The 19,128-nt window shown below is 46.6% G+C and overlaps 1 protein-coding gene across 2 annotated transcripts in view; it reads left to right on the top strand.

Moving 5' to 3' along the window:
- Positions 1-18,401, top strand: part of HAUS4 (HAUS augmin like complex subunit 4) — a 36,105-nt gene extending 17,704 nt beyond the window's left edge. For both annotated transcript variants that reach the window (XM_063457139.1, XM_063457140.1), the window contains exons 7-10: positions 6,690-6,835; positions 17,655-17,785; positions 17,867-17,935; positions 18,023-18,401. In XM_063457139.1, coding sequence (XP_063313209.1) covers positions 6,690-6,835; positions 17,655-17,785; positions 17,867-17,935; positions 18,023-18,206 — 530 coding nt within the window. In that variant the 3' untranslated portion in view covers positions 18,207-18,401. The remainder of the gene's footprint in view (positions 1-6,689; positions 6,836-17,654; positions 17,786-17,866; positions 17,936-18,022) is intronic.
- The last annotated feature ends 727 nt before the right edge of the window (positions 18,402-19,128 follow it).

Consider the following 19,128-nt stretch of genomic DNA (forward strand, 5'->3'; position numbering starts at 1 on the left):
ATGGCCGCCGCCACGTGTTTGTGCATACGAATTGACGGCCACCCAGTGAACCACTTGGAATGTTCAGAGGTGCAGTTTATAATACCCCAATAATGCATGTTGCCACAAGTTAGTTGGAATTATGGCACCATGCATTATTGGGATATTATAATCTGGGCATAAGGTGTTGCAACTTTGATTACTCTCACTGTTAGCTTCCCGATTGATTTATTGCCCAATCTGGGATACGCTGCTGTGAACCTCAAAACCCCCAAATATCCCAACAATTACCACCTATAATTGTACCTATTTCCTCGATCCTTGAAACATAAAACAGTACATTCGTCTGAATTCTCACATTAAATTAGAGACCCATATTTTAGGTGTTTAAACCTTATTTATAGGGTGCTCTCCACTATATATGTACTCAGGAATTGTACTACTATATATTTTCTTGACAGTATCCACGTTTCAGTTATCTCAGACCCAGATCGGTACTTTGTTGCAAACTGTTGTGGCAACATTATATCAAACCTCTCTCAGTTTGTACCACCACACAGGTGGATAGTAAAACCAATTTGGTACTGTCGATTCAAACACCAGCAGTTGGTCCTATTTTAACTAATTGTATATATTTTTTGTTTTCAAACTTTCATATTCACATTGTTTATTTATATATCCCTTTTTTTCTTTGTTCTCTACCCAAACAGGGATTTAATAAAATTGTAGTTCTTTTTTGCTCTCTTTAAAAGGCACTTTTTCGCCTATTACTGGCAGAGCAGCCCATATTAGGGTACCTGGACGGATATTGGGTGTGTTGTTTAGTTAACCCATTCCAGTCTTTCTTTCTGTGATTATTTTGGGTTATACCCTAAGTACCCTACAACCATTTCAACTTTAGGTGAAAGTTTTCTTTTCTCTCACCGCTGTTGTATTTTTTTCCAACAAGAAAAATAGTTTCTCATGGATTAATCACAGAATTGGGAAAAATAGACAAAACTTGTAAATGACCTGACCTGATACTGGCTTTCTACCAAAAAGACTTGCACAGTGAGAGTAGCTGTGAGATGTCTTGGTCTGCTAACCACTTTTTTTTTTTTTTAATTCTTTATTTTTGTCGTGCACATTAAAGGTAACATCCAACATGTTTCTCCGCTGTGCCCCAACAGCTGCAGCGGGGTTTGAACAACATAAAGCATTTGTATGGTTAAAATCAGTCATTGCGATAATTGTTTTGCACTTTTTAATTGTTTGATTGCGAATGTTGTGGTGTAACTGGGATGGGTTATAGAAGTGGTTGCAAGTGTGTCGTGTGAGATTGTGCGGTGATTTGTCTGGATTGGTGGTGTGGATGTGTCGGGTCGGGCTGTTTGGTTTGGAGCTATCTTATCATTGCATGTCGTGTATTTAATGAAGGTGGGTGAACTGGCCCGCCATAGGTAGTACCCCTTACCAAGGGGGTAGCGGGGGGGGGGAGAGAGGGCTGGCCCGTGTGGAGACGGCCACTTGCCATGTAGTGCCCTGTTTCCAGGTGTTGTAGGTCAAGGGGTGGTAGGTTCTCTTTGAGGGGGTTGTCGTGTGTGTAGTGCTTTAACACCTATGTAATATCTACGAACTACTTATAACAGGCTCTGGCATAACACATTGCAAGCAGGTGTAGTCTCTTAGGGGTTCAAGTCCCTGGGTGAGTGGCCGGGTTGGCACCTGGAACAAACAGGGCAACTTGGGAGGGATTCCAGCCGTGAGAGTTTGTCCGTCTGTCGGTGGTTATCGTCTGGGATGGTATGCCCAGTGCCGTGAGGAGGGTCGAGGCGTCTGCCAGCGACGAAAGTTTGTGTATCGTTCCTTCATAGTTCACCACTAGTAGTCTTGGGGACATCCAGCGATATTTGATACCGGCTGCTCTTAGCTGGCTTGTGAGTGGTTGTAGAGATCTCCGCCACTGCAGGGTGGACCTTGTGAGGTCCTGATAGAAGGTGAGGCTAGCGCCTTCAAAGATGAGCGGCGTCCAGATGGAGATTTTGTCGTGGGAGTGTGAGCATCTCACTATGGCATCCTGTACGGCCGTTGCAGGCGGTAGGTCCCGTCCAGGGAGACTTTTTTGGCATGTGCAGCTGGCAGGATGGTAGCCACCAATCGCCTCACATAGTGTGGGAGTTCCTCTGGGGTTACCGTGTCTGGGATGCCCCTTATCTTAAGATGGTTTCTCTTTGATCTGTCGTCTAGCGTGGCTTGGTGTATTAAGAGTGATTGTTGCGTGGTTTGTAGTTGTTGGATGGCTTCCTGTACTGTGTTCATACCTTGTTGGAGGTCTGCAATGTCTCCCTCTGCTGTTCTCACTCTGTCAGTGACCCTGTGCAGGTCTGCCTTTATAACTGCCACATTAGCCGCCAGTAGGGTTTTAATTTCTCCCACCAAGTTTTGAAAATCCCTCTGGGTGACTGGGGCTGATCCCTCTTCTGTAGCCTGTGTGGTAAGCCCTGTGTGTGACTGGGCAGGCTGTGTGTTGGTCTCGCTCAGTGGAGGATTCTCCTGTGCTTCCACGGCCCTGTCGTTCCCAGACGGCGCCATTTTTGGTAGAGGCTGCCTCTGGAGCATATTTCCAATGTTCTGCGCCCCTGATGGTGTGTGTGGGGGCGATTTTTGGGACCTACGTCCCATCTCGGCGGCTGTTGCGACCTGAGGTGTCGACCTGTCTCCTAACGCACCCGGCGGTGAGTATGCGCCGAACAGTGCTGCCAGGTCCAGGCCTTGGGTGGTGTAGTAGGCCCCGGTTTTCCGTTTCTTCCTTGGCGCCTTGGCCGCTTGGAAGAATGGCGTGTCGGGGTTGCGCCTTCGGTGCTTGTAGGTGGTCCGCCTGCGTGAGTGGGTTTTTTGGGGGGTATTTTGGGGTATTATTATATCGGAGCTGATGTGACTTGCGTCCGCTCCGGTTCAGGCGCAGGCTCCCCTGCTAACCATTTTTATTCCAGCAGTCAAATGGTCAAAAATCCTGGGTGAGAATGCTACAGCAAAATATTCTTAGAATGGAACCACAACATTGTGTCTTTAGATTCACAGATGAATGTGTGGCCTTCAGTAAACGAGTTTAAGCATGCGTGGGATAGGCATAAGGCTATCCTAACTATAAGATAATGCCAGGGACTAATGAAAGTATTTAGAAAACTGGGCAGACTAGATGGGCCGAATGGTTCTTATCTGCCGTCACATTCTATGTTTCTATGTTTCAACAAGAGTATTGTTAATTTGATGGTTAGTGATCTTCTTCCTGAGACACAGGGTCCTTTTTTCAAATAAAGAAACTGGGTGATCATCACCACAGTTGCAGCAGATTTCGGATGGTGAGTTCACTTGGACAATATGTTCGTAAGGAAGATGGCCCAAAGAAAAAAAACATCACTCATCATATTACAAAGTACTGGTGGCCATTTGGTTGTCTCTTAGAAGCCTAGACAATATTATGCATGTCAGAAGTGTCCAGATTTGCTCAGACATTACGACAGCTGTAGCCTATATGCACAAACAAGATCTGACAAGATCATAGGTCCTGTCTTGCCTTTGCAAAATAATCATGGATTTGGCAAAAAGTCATCTCACTACAATTTTGTCAGTTTGCTTAAAAGGCTCCACAGATATCAGTGGATGCTTGTAACGGATCCTTACAAGTTCCAGGTGTCTGTTAGAATAATCAAGGGAATTGCAGTTTATACCCTCTGTTCGTTCCATTTCCTCTGTTCGTATGGGTTTGCACGAATCCGCTGTGTAAAGTATAGGTGGCCGCCATTTCGGGACTTTGCACGTGTTCGCGGCCATCTTGCGCACGAACAGCGGTGTTTGCCAGCCATCGTCTGGAACTAAAATCGGCTACGCAAATAGGCGGACACCGCTGAGACCTCCATAGCACGGGGATTCGTGCCAAAGCTACCGAACGCCCTGCTGTTCGGTAGAAAGACTTAACAAACTATGGGGATTCTAGCGACCACCGAGATTCGACTGGATGGCACGAATTTCATATATTTTCACCGTACGAACGGAGACCAACCGCAAGGCCAAAACTTATGGAACTATTTTCGGCTAGTTGGTCTCTGCGGTCGGTCAAAACTTTGGAACCTTATAACTCCCGAACCATTTGTCCGAATAGACTGATTTTTGGATATGTTGGTCCTCTGGACGAGGGATACTGGACTTAAGGCTGTACCCCCTGTTTTTGGGGTACATCCAGAACTTGGATAAATTACTGTACATGTTAATTATGTTAAATGGTTATCTGAGGGGAGGGGACGTGGGGGTTGTACCATGTATATGATTGGTGATTTTATGCCTCCCCCTGGGTGTGTTCTTTTTGCATGTAACTGTAATAAAAAGCAGGCTGGGTGTTCCATTCCTCAGTTCTTCTTGACCCTTCAAAACGTAGCCTCGTCTCGTTCTTGGAAGGGGATTATTTGGGAATATTACTCTGCTCTTTTACAGCTGAACCTGACTCTCCCTCTGGATATCGTGAATGGGATTATACCAGCTTTACTTCGACACAGCAGCTTGCAGGGAAAAGGACGTCTCCAACGGCTGATACCCTCTCTCTACCTGGGTAGCCGTTACAATGCTGTAATCAGAAATCATTTGAAACATTTCATTTAAATGAATCTCTATCTCACCACATAGTCAGTCAAATAACAGACATTTTTTTAGGATGTTGACCTTATGGCTTCATTAGAAAAGAGGAATGCTCTAATGTTTGCGTTAATCAACTAAGGGGACCACCTGCATCTTCTGGAAGCACTCTTAATATGCTAGAATTTCCGTGTCTGATTCTGCGAGTCTTGTGGAAAATCAAAAAGGAGAATTTACCAGTCCTAGCGATCATTCTCTTCTGGCCTCAGAGTTGGGTTTTCACGTCTCATGTAAATGTCAGAAGGAATTTATTGAAGGCTCTCGATTTTTATAAAAGGAACGTATTGGAGTACAACATGGTTCAACTTTCAATAAAAGAGACTTTCCAGCTCACAGCCTGCTTAATGGACAACAGGTTCTGTAGGCAAGAGGTGGTGGACATTATGTTGATAGCTAAGAAAGATTCAACGGGAAAAGTAAGAGTATTGTGATTTGTTGCTGTTTTTTTTTTTTTTTTTTTATGTATTTTATTTAATTGGTGCAAGTCTGGGCAAATGTAACCTCTTTTGGCATCCATTCCAAAAAACATTCTCTGCTTCCATTAGTTGTGGTTCAAGAAAGATTCTCTTATTATTTTTTTTGTTTGTTTGTTTTGGGCTTTCTTTTTGTGTGTGTGGTTTTTTTTTTTCCTTCTAGTTTTTAATCATTCCACCCTCCCCCACTCCCTCGTTATTATATTTGTTAAGGCATTTTCTAATATCCTACAGTAAGTGAGGACATTAGATCTGAATTTAGACCTTTCTGCATTGTTCTTTTCAAGCCAGTAAGTTGAGCTCTAGTATCTACCTTGAAAGAATATCTCTTTCTAATAGCCATCTTCTCAGCTACGTAGATTGGGGAATTGTAAGCCCTTTCTAACAGATTTCTATACCTGGTTTTTCACATGGATATGGTGGTCCTGACACTACATCTAAAATTTGACCTAGTTTCTTTGGTCAATAATCCAAATCATGAGAATTTTACCTATATTCTACATGAATCCTAAGAATAATAAGAAACCGAGATTTCATGTATTTGTATGATAAGAGATCACTACAATGTTATCTGGATAGAACATAAGATATTTTTTTTTATTGAGGAAGTGAGAACATTAGTGTTTATTTTTTTAGGCAAAAACAGGAAATGTGGCCTCTAAAGCTCCTTTGGCCAGATGGCTTAAAGCATCCATTGTCTTGGTATATACTTGTCCGTCTGTTCTATCTTCTCTACTGATTAAAGCCCACTCATCAAGAGTTATGGTAACATCTTGGGCTTCAAAGGGATATGCTGGCTAATTAGACTTCTTTACACATTCATGAAGCACTATAGGAATGTCATGTCTGACCCCTACCCATTTTTGTGTAGCTTGTTTAATCCCCATATGAGTACTGCCTTTATTGATCAGGTTAAACATACATTTTACTTACCTTAAATGTATTTTTCCCTAAAATTCAGAGGCAATGCACATTTTCTTCCCTCAAATACATTTTTGATGCTTTTGCATTATACTGGTGTGCATTTTATCTTACTGGGGTCCATGTGGGGAGCACTAGTTTTATTTCAGAGTAGGTGGGAACAGAAGGAGGTCTTGGTTTTAAAATTTAATTTCAGTGCTCTGCCTGTCATGTGAGCATTGCCTCTAATCCTAGGGGGAAATACATTTATGGGAAGTAAATGTGTTTTTAACATATAAAAAAAGTAAAAAAATATCCCTACTAAAATTATTATTTTTCAAAATATTAAATCATTTAAAAAAATTCAAAAATATTACATCTAGGTTTGCATTGATAAACCCCCCTCAATAAATGTTAGTTTAATATGGTTATATGTTTGCAATAATTTCTTAATATTTGTGCAAGCCTGTTTCTGTATGGGCCCTGCAATCCCCCATCCTTTCATGATTCCTAAATCCCATATTGGTAAAGGATTTTTTGAAAGGAAAGTGTTTGCACAGTTTAAAGACCAGTAACAACTCCAGTGCATGACATAAAACGTATGTTCTGCAATGTAAGCTCTGACACACAGCCATTGGATGTCTCTGACTGTTTATCCATGTATCTCAGATGAAGAGGGTGATGTCCTTCGTGCAGCAAAAGCTCTGCGTTTGGCTAGCACACTGGAGGATGAGAGCAGACGTCTAAAAAATGAGAAAGAGAAGCAGATGGATATTGAAGCTACCCTAGGAAAACAACAAGAAATGTACCCTCAAGTATGTGTACCATGCAGTGCTCTTCTAATGTATTTTTGTTTTATAATTTTGAGTTGTTCTGTGTGTGCTATGTTATTAAGCTTTCATGTCTTGTTCTTTAGCTTAACCCCTTAAGGACCAAACTTCTGGAATAAAAGGGAATCATGACATGTCACACATGTCATGTGTCCTTAAGGGGTTAAAGGGATACTGTAGTGCCATGAATACAAAGCTGTATTCCTGGCACTGTAGCTCTCTCTGCCTCCCACCACCCTCGCGACCCCCTGCCTGGGTGAATAAAGATTATGAAACCTTTTCCCAGCACCGATGTCCGTCGGCGCTGGGTCCTGGCTTCGCCCGCTCTGACGGCCGTGGGAAGTCGGCGCATTATACCACCCCATAGGAAAGCCTTGAATCAGAGGAATGCAAAGCGTGAGGATGTCCAGCGTCCGATACTGGACCAAAAGTACATTGCAGCACTAGGTGCAAAAGGGACATGGCACCCAAACCACTTTTTAATTAGCTGAAGTGGTCTGGGTACCTATAGTGTCCTTTTAAGATATGAGCAAGATAATTTCCCTTGTATTGTAATTTGACTAATGACTGAAGTCTGGTAACATTTGAGTTGCATGTAGTGATTTGTGAGAAAAGGGATAAAGGGGGGGGGGCGGAGCCTGACCGGGAAGCCAGACAGACATGCTTTCTGTGAGCTCCCGAGCCTGGAACCGGTTATTGGTAAAATACGGTGGATTAATCGCCCAAACCTAGACCCCAACATACCTCACTGAGAAGCGCAGAAGCAGAGGAACCGGGGGACACCTTATAAGCTGAAATGACCGCAGAGACATTGGACCAGAGGCTTGGGGCCTACACCGTGCAGGGCAGGGGAGAGACGGCCGCTCTCCCAGCTCATCAACTCGAGCAGCACCCGCAGCATCGGGCCTCCCCCCCCCCCCCTTTGGACCGGCGGGGGTTATCCCGGTCACAACCATCGTGAACCGCAGACCAACTTGGCTTGCACACGCTAGCAACTACTCAGAACGTGGGCCTGACAGGCAAACCGACACTGGCAAAATGGCGGTCGAGGATCAGGCTGTCGAGCTTGCACCCTTACAACCCCTGCACGAGCGCCTAGATGCACTGTTCAGGAGATTCTGGGAGAAATTGGAGAGCAGGGAGGCCCAACTCACCCCCACTCCACGCAGGTTGGTGCTGCTGGAAAAATCAGGAGGGCGGAGAGGGCAGATCCCGGGCAAGGCCGACCTAACGCTAAGGGCGGCATGCCCATCTGGGCCGAGGGTCACCAGGAGACTACCTCCGGGACACCGACCACACCGCAGGAAAGCCACCCGCCGCCGGCGGCGGATGACCACCTGGGCCTTCCTCAGCGCCCATAAAGGGAAAGACCCGGCCTCAAGAAGTCCCAGAGTCTGTGGCCACGTGGTGTCGACCCTCAATAACGCCTGGAGCCGGGGAAAAACCCCTCGCCACACACAACCCTTCCCCATGCCTCAAAAATCACGGATGACCACCACTGCAACTCCCAGCAGGACCATCCAAGAAGACGGCACCACCCTCCCTAACAAGGACCCAAGACCCATAGACCAGCGCGGCACAAACCTACATCTCAGGGTTCAAGCTGCAAACCGAGAAGCTGTGCAGGAGGAACCCTCACCACCACTGACCGAACGTCTGAAACCGGCCTCACGAATGGGCATAGGCTAATCAGGTTAACCTGGACTACCTACGCGGCTCCAATATGCCACATAAGGACTTGAACGCTCATAATTAACCTACTGGCTGCTGTAACGTATCCCACAGCCTGCCACTTGTTATTTCTTCTTTAGTGCATTGTCTCTCACCTGTTAAATATAACCAAACCCAAAGGACTAGCAGGGTGTACACTTATGTTGCCACACTGATGGTGACTTTAGCCAGGCAGTTACTCATTCTACTATTGCGTTAAGTTCACCAAAGTCCATATGCAATGTATAAGCCTCACTAAACTTAATCTGGCCTTTTAATCTTGTTTCAGGGATAACGACTGCTAAGCAAGGCCTTTGCCGTATACTGTTAACCGTTCTATGCCTGCATTCACGTTTAACTCCTATGACTTCTCTTTAGATGAGCATGACTAGCCAGGTTGTTATTACTATGTTTAGCATAATCATAAACGCTTAAGGGCACTAACCATTATTGTATACATGACTAGTCTAGCATGTTAGCGTGTTCGCTACACACTTATACCTACCAGGATTGCTTGGCTCACTTACTTCGTATTATAGCATATTTTAATTCATTTAACTCCTGATGATTCAATCGCTTAGTGTAAACTACTTTTATAACTGTTATGTTATGCGTGCTATTGATCTACTGAAAAGCTTGCTTAATATAAAATATAAAATGAGGCTGTCCTTTGTAGGAGATGTACTACTGTGTTAAAGCGATCCCACTTTGTACAAATACTGTGCATCCCCTCTTCTTTATTCTGTACCCCATTTAACTTCTGCCTCAATAAAAGAAAGATTGACATAGAAAAGGGATAAAGCAGGACTTTTTCCATGGAAGTTGGTAAATATTCTAGCTGGACATTACAAAGCCTTTGACAGATAGCTATATAACACATTTATGTGTTTTTATGTATCACACGTCACTCCTTCACCTCTCATTACCTTGGCTTCCTGTACAGTACACTAACCTACAAAGCACCACTCTTCACTACATTTCCTATTCACTGAACAAATACACCCCTTCTTGTTCCCCTTCGATATCCAAGTGAACTTTTCCTGCCATATGCTGTTTTTTTGCACCACTAAATCTTATATGCAAGATTTTTCAAGGGCTACACCATTCCTATGGAATTTGTTGCCCTATGCCATCAGACTCTTCTCCCTAGTCTTCAGTCATTTAAGAAGTTACTGAAAACTCACTTCTTTTAGATAGTCTATTATCTTCCTGAGTGACTCTCATTACATCACTTCCATAGCCCAGCTCACTCTTTCTCCTTTCGTTGTTCGGTTCCTCCACACACCAATTTCACGTGCTTATTTTGACGTGTGCATCATTTCCATCGATCCATCCTCTCCTCTGACATGCTGGTTTTGTAATTTCTTTCTTTATCCCTTCCTCATTGATTTTTTTTTTAAAGATTCTTTATTTTTCATTTTTCAGTTTTCATGAACAAAAGTTAATGAACGTTTTTACAGAAAAAAGAGGTTGGTTAGTTAGGGGGTTACAATAGGATACAAAATATTTTTAGTAGAACATGTTACTGGCATTGTGTTTTGGTATCTCTTATAACATTTTCTTTTGAGGACCTTGAGTCAGGAAAGCTACGTGTGTGACCGTTCAGATCGTGTTATCTGTGGTCAGGTGGAGTTACAGGGTTCCAGGGGTGGTTATGAAACGTCCATCAAGGTACCTGTTCCGGGATATTCCGGTTATTAGAGATAGTTGAGGTCGTAGGGTCATTAGCCAGAAGCTTTCGGTGGTGGTCGTCCCATTGTTGGAGGGATGGGGATACCTGTCTGGGGGAGTGTGGCCTTCGAGTCGGTCAGAGATTGTGGTTGTGTCAGTAGGGCCAGGAAGTTAGGATGGGTGTTACAGGGAAGGTAGTGTTAGGTAGGGGGAAGGGAGAGGAACTGTGGGGAGGTGAATAGGGTGCTGCTGTCCTTCTGGGTATTCCCTCCGAGCCCAGGGCGGTGGGGTTGGGTTAGGGGTGGGTTGAAGCTGTGCGCTTCACCCTAGTCGTGGTTAGCGTCGGTGGTGTAGGTCGTCGGGTCTGGTATGTCACCATGGGAGGGCATTGTTTCCGTCGAGCCATGGGTCCCAGACTTTGTGGAATGATTTAGGGGTGTCATGTATCTGTGCTGTTAGTCTGTCCATGTCTATGCTATCTGTGATTTTCGTGTGTATTTGAGGGTGAGTGGGTATACGTGGTGTGGACCAGTTTTCGGCGATTGCTCGGCGTGTGGCTAGGGCTATTCTTGCTATGAGCTTATTTTCACTACGGGTGAAGCTGTCCAGGGGTTTAGAGAGCAAAAGGGCCCACGGGTCAAGGGGTACTGGTTTGTTGAGTAGTCCGGATAGGAGGGTCGTCATAGTTTTCCATAGGGGTGTAAGTTTAGGGCATGTCCACCAGCAGTGGAGGAATGTGCCTGTTTCTCCGCACATTTTCCAGCAGAGGTTGGTGGGGCTTTGTTTCATGGCCTTCAGGCGGTAGGGGGTGAGGTACCATCTGAAGAGCATTTTGTATGCCTGTTCTTGATGGGTGACGCAGATTGAGATAGATTTAATAGATGCCCAGATGTCGGCCCAGTCCGTGGAGTCCACGGGGGGTCAGAGATCTTTTTCCCACGCTGCGATATATGGGAGGGCTATCAGAGTGTGGTGTGTGGTTAGATTTATGTAGATAGATGATATTTGGCTCTTCCTGGATGGTGACTGAAGGGTGTCTCTTTCAAACCCGGTCAGGGACGAGGTGGCTGCTATGCGAACCGTGTCGGTCGCTGCGAAGCTTCGGAGTTGGAGGTAGCGGAAGTAATCAAATGTGGTTAAGGTTTCGGGGTTGGGGAGTTCTGTGTATTGCAGGAGCTTGCCGTTAGGATAGAGGTGTCCCAACCTAACTATGTCGCGGTCTTCAAAATGGGCGTAGTGTTGAGGTGTGAGGCCAGGTTGGAACATTTTGTTGCGGAGGATTGGGGTGAGGGGCGAGAGGCCTGTGGACAAGTCAAATTTGTCGCTGAGTCGGTCCCAGAGGTCTAGGGAGTGGGTGATTGCTGGGGAAGTGGGGGGTGGCAGTGGCCTGTATTGCCTTTGGAGCCACATGTATTGGGAGGGGTGGTCTCGGCCAAAGATGAGATGTTCCAGGTCTACCCATCGTTTGTGTGCGGGGGGGAGATGCCAATGTTGGATTTGTGTTAGGTGGGCTGCATGTAGGTAGTGTGTAAGGTTTGGGAGGCCTAGACCTCCGGAGAGTTTGGGTACATATAATGTGGCTCTGCGGATGCGGGGTTTTTTCCCGTTCCAAATGAATCGGTCTATGGCAGTTTGTAGTCTTTTGAGGTCAGTTTTATTGCAGGGGATGGGTAGTGCTTGGAAGGCGTAGAGGAATTTGGGTAGGAGGTTCATTTTAACGGAAGCTATTCTTCCTAGCCAAGATATGTTCATCTGTTTCCAGCGTTCCAGGTTTTGGATTGCTTTCTGGAAGAGTGGGGGATAGTTGGTTTTGTATAAGGCGGTGGTGTCACTAGTGATTTGGACTCCCAGGTAAGTGATTGCCGTCGGGCAAATCCGAAAGGGGAGGTCTTGTTTTAGGGAGTGGATAATGGGTTCTGTAAGGTTGAGTGGCATGAGGTCTGATTTAGTGGCATTGAGTTGGTATCCCGATATCTTTGAGTAGTCTTGTAGGGTTGTTATGAGGGTGGTCAGGGTCGGGATGGGGTCAGTCAGGGTGAGGAGGATGTCGTCTGCGTATGCTGCGATGGTGAATGTGTCGTCCCTAATTTTGAGCCCTTTGATGTGTGGGTTGTTACGTATGGTCTCTAGTAGTGGTTCGAGGGATATAGCGAATAGTAGAGGGGACAGGGGGCAGCCTTGTCGGGTTCCGTTCAGTATAGGGAAAGAGGGGGGGGTGATATTGGGGATTAGCAGCTGCGCGGTCGGAGTGTGGTACAGGGCTTGGAGAAAGTGGGTGAGTTCTTGTGGGAATTTGAATTTGCGAAGGACTTCGAATAGGTAGGGCCATAGAAGGCGGTCAAAGGCCTTCTCGGCATCCAGGGAGAGTATGGCGGTCGGGAGGCGTTTATGGTTGGCGTACCAAATTAGGTCTATGATCCGTCTGGTGTTGTCTTGTGCTTGTCTGTGGGGGATGAAGCCTACTTGGTCTGGGTTGATGAGTTTTGGCAGGAGGGGATTAATTCTCGTTGTCATGACTTTGGTCAGGAGTTTTAGGTCTATGTTTAAGAGTGAAATGGGGCGGAAGTGACCTGGATCTTCATGGGATTTCCCGGGTTTAGGTAGGAGGGTAATGTTGGCTTGTGTCATGTCGGGGGGTAGTGGGTTGCCTTTGAGCATTGCATTGAAGACTTTGCATAGTCGTGGGGTGAGTATGTCTCCGAATGTTTTATAATAGATAGCTGTTAAGCCGTCAGGTCCGGGGCTTTTATTGGGTTTCAGGGATTTTATAGCTGCTTGTAGTTCTTCTGGGGATATGTCTGCTGAGATAAGTGTTCTGGCTGTGTCAGTGAGGGAGGGGAGGGAGAGTTTCTTAAGGAAGTCGTCCGTTAAGGATCGAGTGAGGTCAGTTTGGGGGTCCGGGGTGTGGTTGTAAAGGGACGTGAAGTATTGCTGGAAGGTTTTCCCGATTGTGTGTGGGTCAGTGCTCATAGTACCTTCTGATGTGCGGATCTTAGAGATTCGTTTTGTGTCTGTTAGGTTTTTGAGGCGTTTAGCTAACATCGAGTCTGCCTTGTTGCCCTTTTCATAATACCTTTGTTTGGTCCATGTGAGTGCTTTGGCCGTGGTTGAGAGGGAGAGGCGTTTAAGTAGGGCTCTCGCTGTCGTGAGTTGGTCAAGGTGAGAGGGGGTCGGGTGGTGTTTGTGGAGGGTTTCTAGGCGGCCTATTTCAGAGATGGCATCCATTAGTTGTCTGTTGTGCTGCTTTTTACGTGCTGTGGCTATTGCTATCAGTTTGCCTCTGATTACTGGTTTGTGGGCCGCCCATAGGGTGATTGGGGAGGACACGGAGGGGTCATTCAGGGTGAAATATTCCTTAATGTCTTCTGCTAGGGACGAGGTTATGAGCTTGTCTTGTAGGAGTTGTGAGTTAAGTTTCCAAGTCCAGGGGCGTGTCATGTTGGGGATTGAGAGGGTAAGGGAGATGTCGGCATGGTCCGACCAGGTTATGTGACCAATGGAGGTGTGTGTGATTCTCGATGTTATGTTTGGGGAGATGAGGAAGTAATCGATGCGGGAGTAAGTGTTGTGAGGGTGGGAGTAGAATGTATAGTCCAAAGTTGAGGGGTGTTGGGCTCTCCAGATGTCCAGGAGGTTATGTGTGTGTAGGAAGTGGGAGAAGGGAGCGTCGTTGTGTGACGGTCTTGGGTCGTTCTGGGTTCTGGTGGTGCGGTCAATGGACGGATGGTGTGTGGCGTTGCAGTCGCCACCTACAATGGTGAATGTGGCTTTGATCGTAGTGAGATGTGCTGAGAATGTTTGCCAGAAGGTTGCGTCTGGGGTTGTAGGGGCGTATAGGGAGGTGATGGAGTAGGTTGAGGAGCCTATTTTGCCTGTGATCGTGAGGTATCTACCTTGTTTATCTGGGAAGGCTTGGATGTCGTTCAGGGGGCAGGATGCTTTGAGTATGATTGCCACCCCTTTAGTTTTAGCTTCTGGGGAGTTGGCGAGAAAGCTGCGGTTGTAGTGTTTGTTTTTGAGTGGGAAGTGTTTGTGGGGGGTGAAGTGAGTCTCTTGGAGTAGGAGAATGTCTGCTTTTTGGTTGTGTGCCCATCGTAACAGGGCATGGCGTTTTTTGGGATTGTTAAGGCCCTTTGCGTTAATGGAGATACAATGTAAGTTGAGTGGCATGGTCAGGAATGGCCTGGTCAGGTATCGTAGTGTATGAGGGGGGTGTAGGGCTAGTCAATGGGGTGGAAGGGAGGAAGTCTGGGCCCGGGTGGTCCCAGAAGGGCAGCAGGAGGATTCAGAGGACGGGTAAGGCGTATGGGGAGGGGGGTAAACGTGCTGGTCTTACGTCAATTGCCAGCAAAGGTGAACTGTGGTACCGGGGGTCTCACTGGTCAGTGTGATCGGAGACCAGCGGTACGGAACAGGTTATGTGGGGGGAGTAATGGTCGTTTGTCTGAGAGTGGGCGGCAAACAGTAAATAGGTTCGTATGGGCAGTCTTGTCTTAATAAGGAACCGGGGAGAATGAAACCTGGGAGGTAGGCTTCTTAACTATGTACAATGGAGTTTAGATGTTGTCGCGTCTTTTGTTTTTGGCTTTTCCCTTCTGTTTCATTTCTGTTTTGTCCGGGGGAGGGGGGGAGGGGGACACACAAGAACAAGTTGTGGGATACAATAGGTGTCTTTCAAAATAAGCATATTTAACAGTTATCATAAGTTGTTACATATATCACAAGGAGCTGTATGGCATGAGTGTAAGTTAAGAATAGTTTGGGTTGTCACCATGTATTTACACTTGACCAGCCGAGGTTGAAACTGCTTTCATACCTTGAATGGGTGGGATGTTAGAGTACCAAACCACCGTAGTTGCAAGTGGCTGGGAAATATCTCCCTACAGGATCCCTGCCATTGACCTCCCAATGGCTTGTCAGGCTTTTTTATCCTGTCTTAAGCTACTAATCAATTAGTAGTCAATATTTTTAGTCTGAGATTGTCTAGGGCATGTTGGCACTGACCTGGCCAATCGTTCTTTAGGTGTGGGTGGTCTGGTCAGGTTGAAGGGTCGTGTTGCCCTGGTCCCAGTCTCTCTGGGAACGTGAGGGGCTATTGTGCCTCCCGAGAGTGTCTGGGGTCTCTGTAGTTGTCGGGGAATGCCTTTTCTGAGTGGCTCTAGGCCGTCGCGGCCCGCCGCCCCCCCCGTCCCGTGGGAGGGGGGGGGGGGACGGCCGCCAGGGCCCAGGCCATCTGTAATTTACTGTCTGTTCACTCCCGCCCTCTGGCCAGGTCGTGTGCTCTGTGACTCCGGGGAGCCGTTACCTTGTCTGTTACGGGGCCATCGCGGCCCACCGCCCCCCACCCCCTTTGGAGGGAGGGGGGGGGGGAGGCCGCCAGAGCCCCACTGTGTTCCATCAAGCCCGCCTCCCCCAGCCCCCCCAGTGCCTCAAGAGAAGTTGTGTGTAATCCGCGTGGTGCACATGTCATTCCTGTCCGAGGCCGTCGCGGCCCGCCGTCCCCCCACCTCGGAAGAGGGGGGGGAGGGGGGACCACCAGGGCCCCGGGTCCCTCCACCCTGTCCATCCCCTCCCACCCCAAACAGTAGGAAGAAGGCAAAAAAGTTGTCCCCACAGTGATCTTACTGTAGTCCCAAAGTACTTAGAGCTTTCACAGTTCGATCTCTATCAGCCGAATCTTGGGGTGTGAGCTGGAGTGCTTCATTGCTGGGTGAGGTCTTCTTCGTCTGCGGTTGTGGATGATGAACAGCATCTTGTGGATCTTGGGGTGGGTCGCTGGAGTCTGTTGTGGCCTCAGGTTGAGGTCGGCAGGCCGGTATGTCTCAAGGCCGGCGGCGTGGGCAGCCGTGGTGGGTGGTCGCGCCTGCCGGGATAAGGCCCTGGTGATGTTGAGTGAGTCCCGAGGGCCAGAGGGCAGGCATAAGTGCTGAGTGCATTTTGGCAGGTTCTGGGGTTTGCGGTTAGGTCGTTAGTTTCGGCTTGGCAGTGCTGATGGTCGTAGTTCTGTGTGTCCGGGGTCGGTTAGCAGGGTGGGTTTGAAGTGAAGGTGCCGTGAGTGGAGCCAAGACGCGGCTGTGACAGTGGGCTTCGGTTTAGGCTGGAGGCTGTCTAGAGCGCTGTCTTCTGTCGCGCTCCCTTTGTGGCTGTTGGTCCCATGGTCCGTGTTGGGCCGCTGGTTGTCGTTGTGAGGCAGCGTTCGGATCTAGGATTAGGTCTTGGAGGCCCAGTTGTGCAGCGAATTCTTGGGCTTCCGATGGTCTGTATAGCGTGTATGTGTGGTTGTCTCGCCGCACCATAAGTTTGAAGGGGTGGCCCCATGAGTAGCGAATTCTCCGTGCCTGGAGGGCTTGGGTCAGTGGTTTTAGTTCTCTGCGTTTGCGAAGGGTCGTGGGTGCTAGGTCTTGGTACAATTGCACCGTGTGGCCTTCAATCTGCAGTGGGGTCTCTCTGGTAGCCCGCATGATCGCCTCCTTAATATGGAAGTAATGGCAGCGAACTATAATATCTCGGGGTTGCGATGAGCCTGCTGTGGGTGGACGAAGGGCTCTGTGTGCCCTGTCTAGGAGGAGGTCGGATGGCGAGGCGTCAGGCAGCAGGCTGCTGAAGGCCTCAAGGAGCATGGCGTTGAGGGTTTCTGGTGCAGCGGATTCAGGCAGACCCCTTATGCGGATGTTGTTTCGCCTGGACCGGTTATTAAGGTCTTCTTGTAAGTCTTCCAGGTAGGCTATTTGCTCTTGCATATCTTTAAATTTGTCCTCATGGTTGGAGGTTATGGCGGCAACGTCCGCCATTTTGGATTCTAGCGTGTGTGTGCGCTTAGTTAGGGCGGTCAGGCCTTCATTGATTGGGGCTAGATGCTTAGTAAGTTCATCTGCCACTAGGGATTTCATGTCTGTGAGTAGTTCTTTTAGGTCTTGCCTGGTAAGGGGTGATGTCTCCTTCCTGTGGCTAGTAATGCTGGTGTCAGAGTCTGAGTCCGAGGCCTGCATGCTGTGTGCGCATGGCGCCTCTCTGTCTGACCTGGTTCTGAAGATTGGTGCCACGGCCGTTCCGGACTTGGATTTTCGTCCGCCTCCCATTTCAGCTTGCTCCGGTGTGGGTCGGGTATGCAGTGCTCGGTTCGCGGGTGGATTGCCGGTGTTAATGCCCGTTTTGTGTGCTGAAGTTTCGTTTGCCGCCACGGAGCTCTCTCAGTTCGCGGCCATCTTCATCGGCAGTCAGGCTCCGCCCCCCTTCCTCATTGATTTATAAACTAATTTTGTCTTTCTAAAAAAAAAAATTGTCTATGTTAATATTTACTATGTCAATTACTTGTCAAAAAAAATGTCATTCTATAATTGTAAAGCACTGTGAAATATATCAATGCTATATAAATGATAATATAGAATAATATATACATTTTATTTTCTGTATCTTTGTCTAGGTCTTGCTACGCTGCCTTTTGCTCATGCAAGAGGCTGCCTCAGGGCTGCGCCTGCAAGCTCAGTCTGACATTGATCGTATAAATGCAGAGTACTTGGAGGCAAAAAGTAACGCATTGTTCCTTAAACTTCGGTGAGATCTCACTATGATTATTTGGGTAAAGTAGTCAATGTGTACTTATTATTGCTAACAGTGTCTTGATTTTGATCACAGGATGGAGGAGCTGCAGGTACTTACAGACACATATACCTCTGAAAAACTTGAAGTTCACAGAAAAATCAGGTGAGGTCCATTGTGCTTTCTGGGCAGAGTTTGTGGTTTTGTAAAGTAGTCCTCTTGACCTATTGAATAAATTCAATTCTTTTTAAGGGCCAGCCTGGAAGCAGCTGCGAAGACTGAGAAGCATGATTTAGCCATGTCCCAACAGATTCTATCTTCATATGAGTTCCTGGGCCCTGAATTTGAAGAGTTGGTGCAGGAATACACTTGTCTGAGAGATAAAATTAAGGACAATCGTTGGATGCTCCAAGAACTCAGTAAAACTCTACCATGAGGAACTTATTTAACGATCTGACATTATAAGAAGCATTTAGTTCAGAAGGAATGTATCCCAAGCACTATATTACACATCACTAAGATACAACATAACCATTTTGCATTGACCTTCCACAAGGTAGAAGATGGCTGGTTTTATTCAATCTCTCTTGTTGATTACTGGAGTTAGTTCTGCTTCGGTATCTCAAAATCTGACATATGATTAAGTTCATAGAAGTCAAAGTTCCGGATTTGGTTTGGGCTTTAGGTATGCAATGCATATCCTATTCTATGGCATGGCGCTGTTAAATATTACATAATTTCTGAGTTTTCAAATATTTATATATTACAATTAAAGCTAAGATATTGTTTTTTTTTCCTGTTTTAGTGCTTGGCAGTGTGTGTCCAATTGATAATGCTGTGAGTGTTGTAACTGGTAAACGCCTATACTAAAAAACAATAAGTATAACTAATTTATGACATTAAGTAAGCAGTAGTGCATACAGCAAATGTTCATTGTCAGATTGAGAAAACATATTTTTCTAATAAATTCTTCCTGTTTGCATGGAAAATGACTGTGCTTCATACAAACACCACTTGAGATTTCCTGTGTTTTAAAATCACTGCTCTTGGATGTTTGAGCAATATTTCAACCTAGGGAATTTGATATGCACATTGAGCCCTTAGACCAGAATAGGTCATGCTAAAAGCCACATTTGGTTTAAAGGTATACTCCAAGGACCATAAACTGCCTGCTGTAATGGTTATTGTGCCAGGAGTGTTGTGGGTCCCTCCCAGAATAATTTCTCAAACCTTCAAAATGAATTGATAACTTACCTGGGTGCACCTGTGCTACATCAGAGTTCTCTTGAGCCAAGCATGGCCTAATACAGGGCCACACTTTTGAGAGTGCTCAGCTGACACTACATATATTTAATGAA

The sequence above is a fragment of the Pelobates fuscus genome, chromosome 5, assembly GCF_036172605.1.
Source record: "Pelobates fuscus isolate aPelFus1 chromosome 5, aPelFus1.pri, whole genome shotgun sequence".
Lineage (NCBI taxonomy): Eukaryota > Metazoa > Chordata > Amphibia > Anura > Pelobatidae > Pelobates > Pelobates fuscus.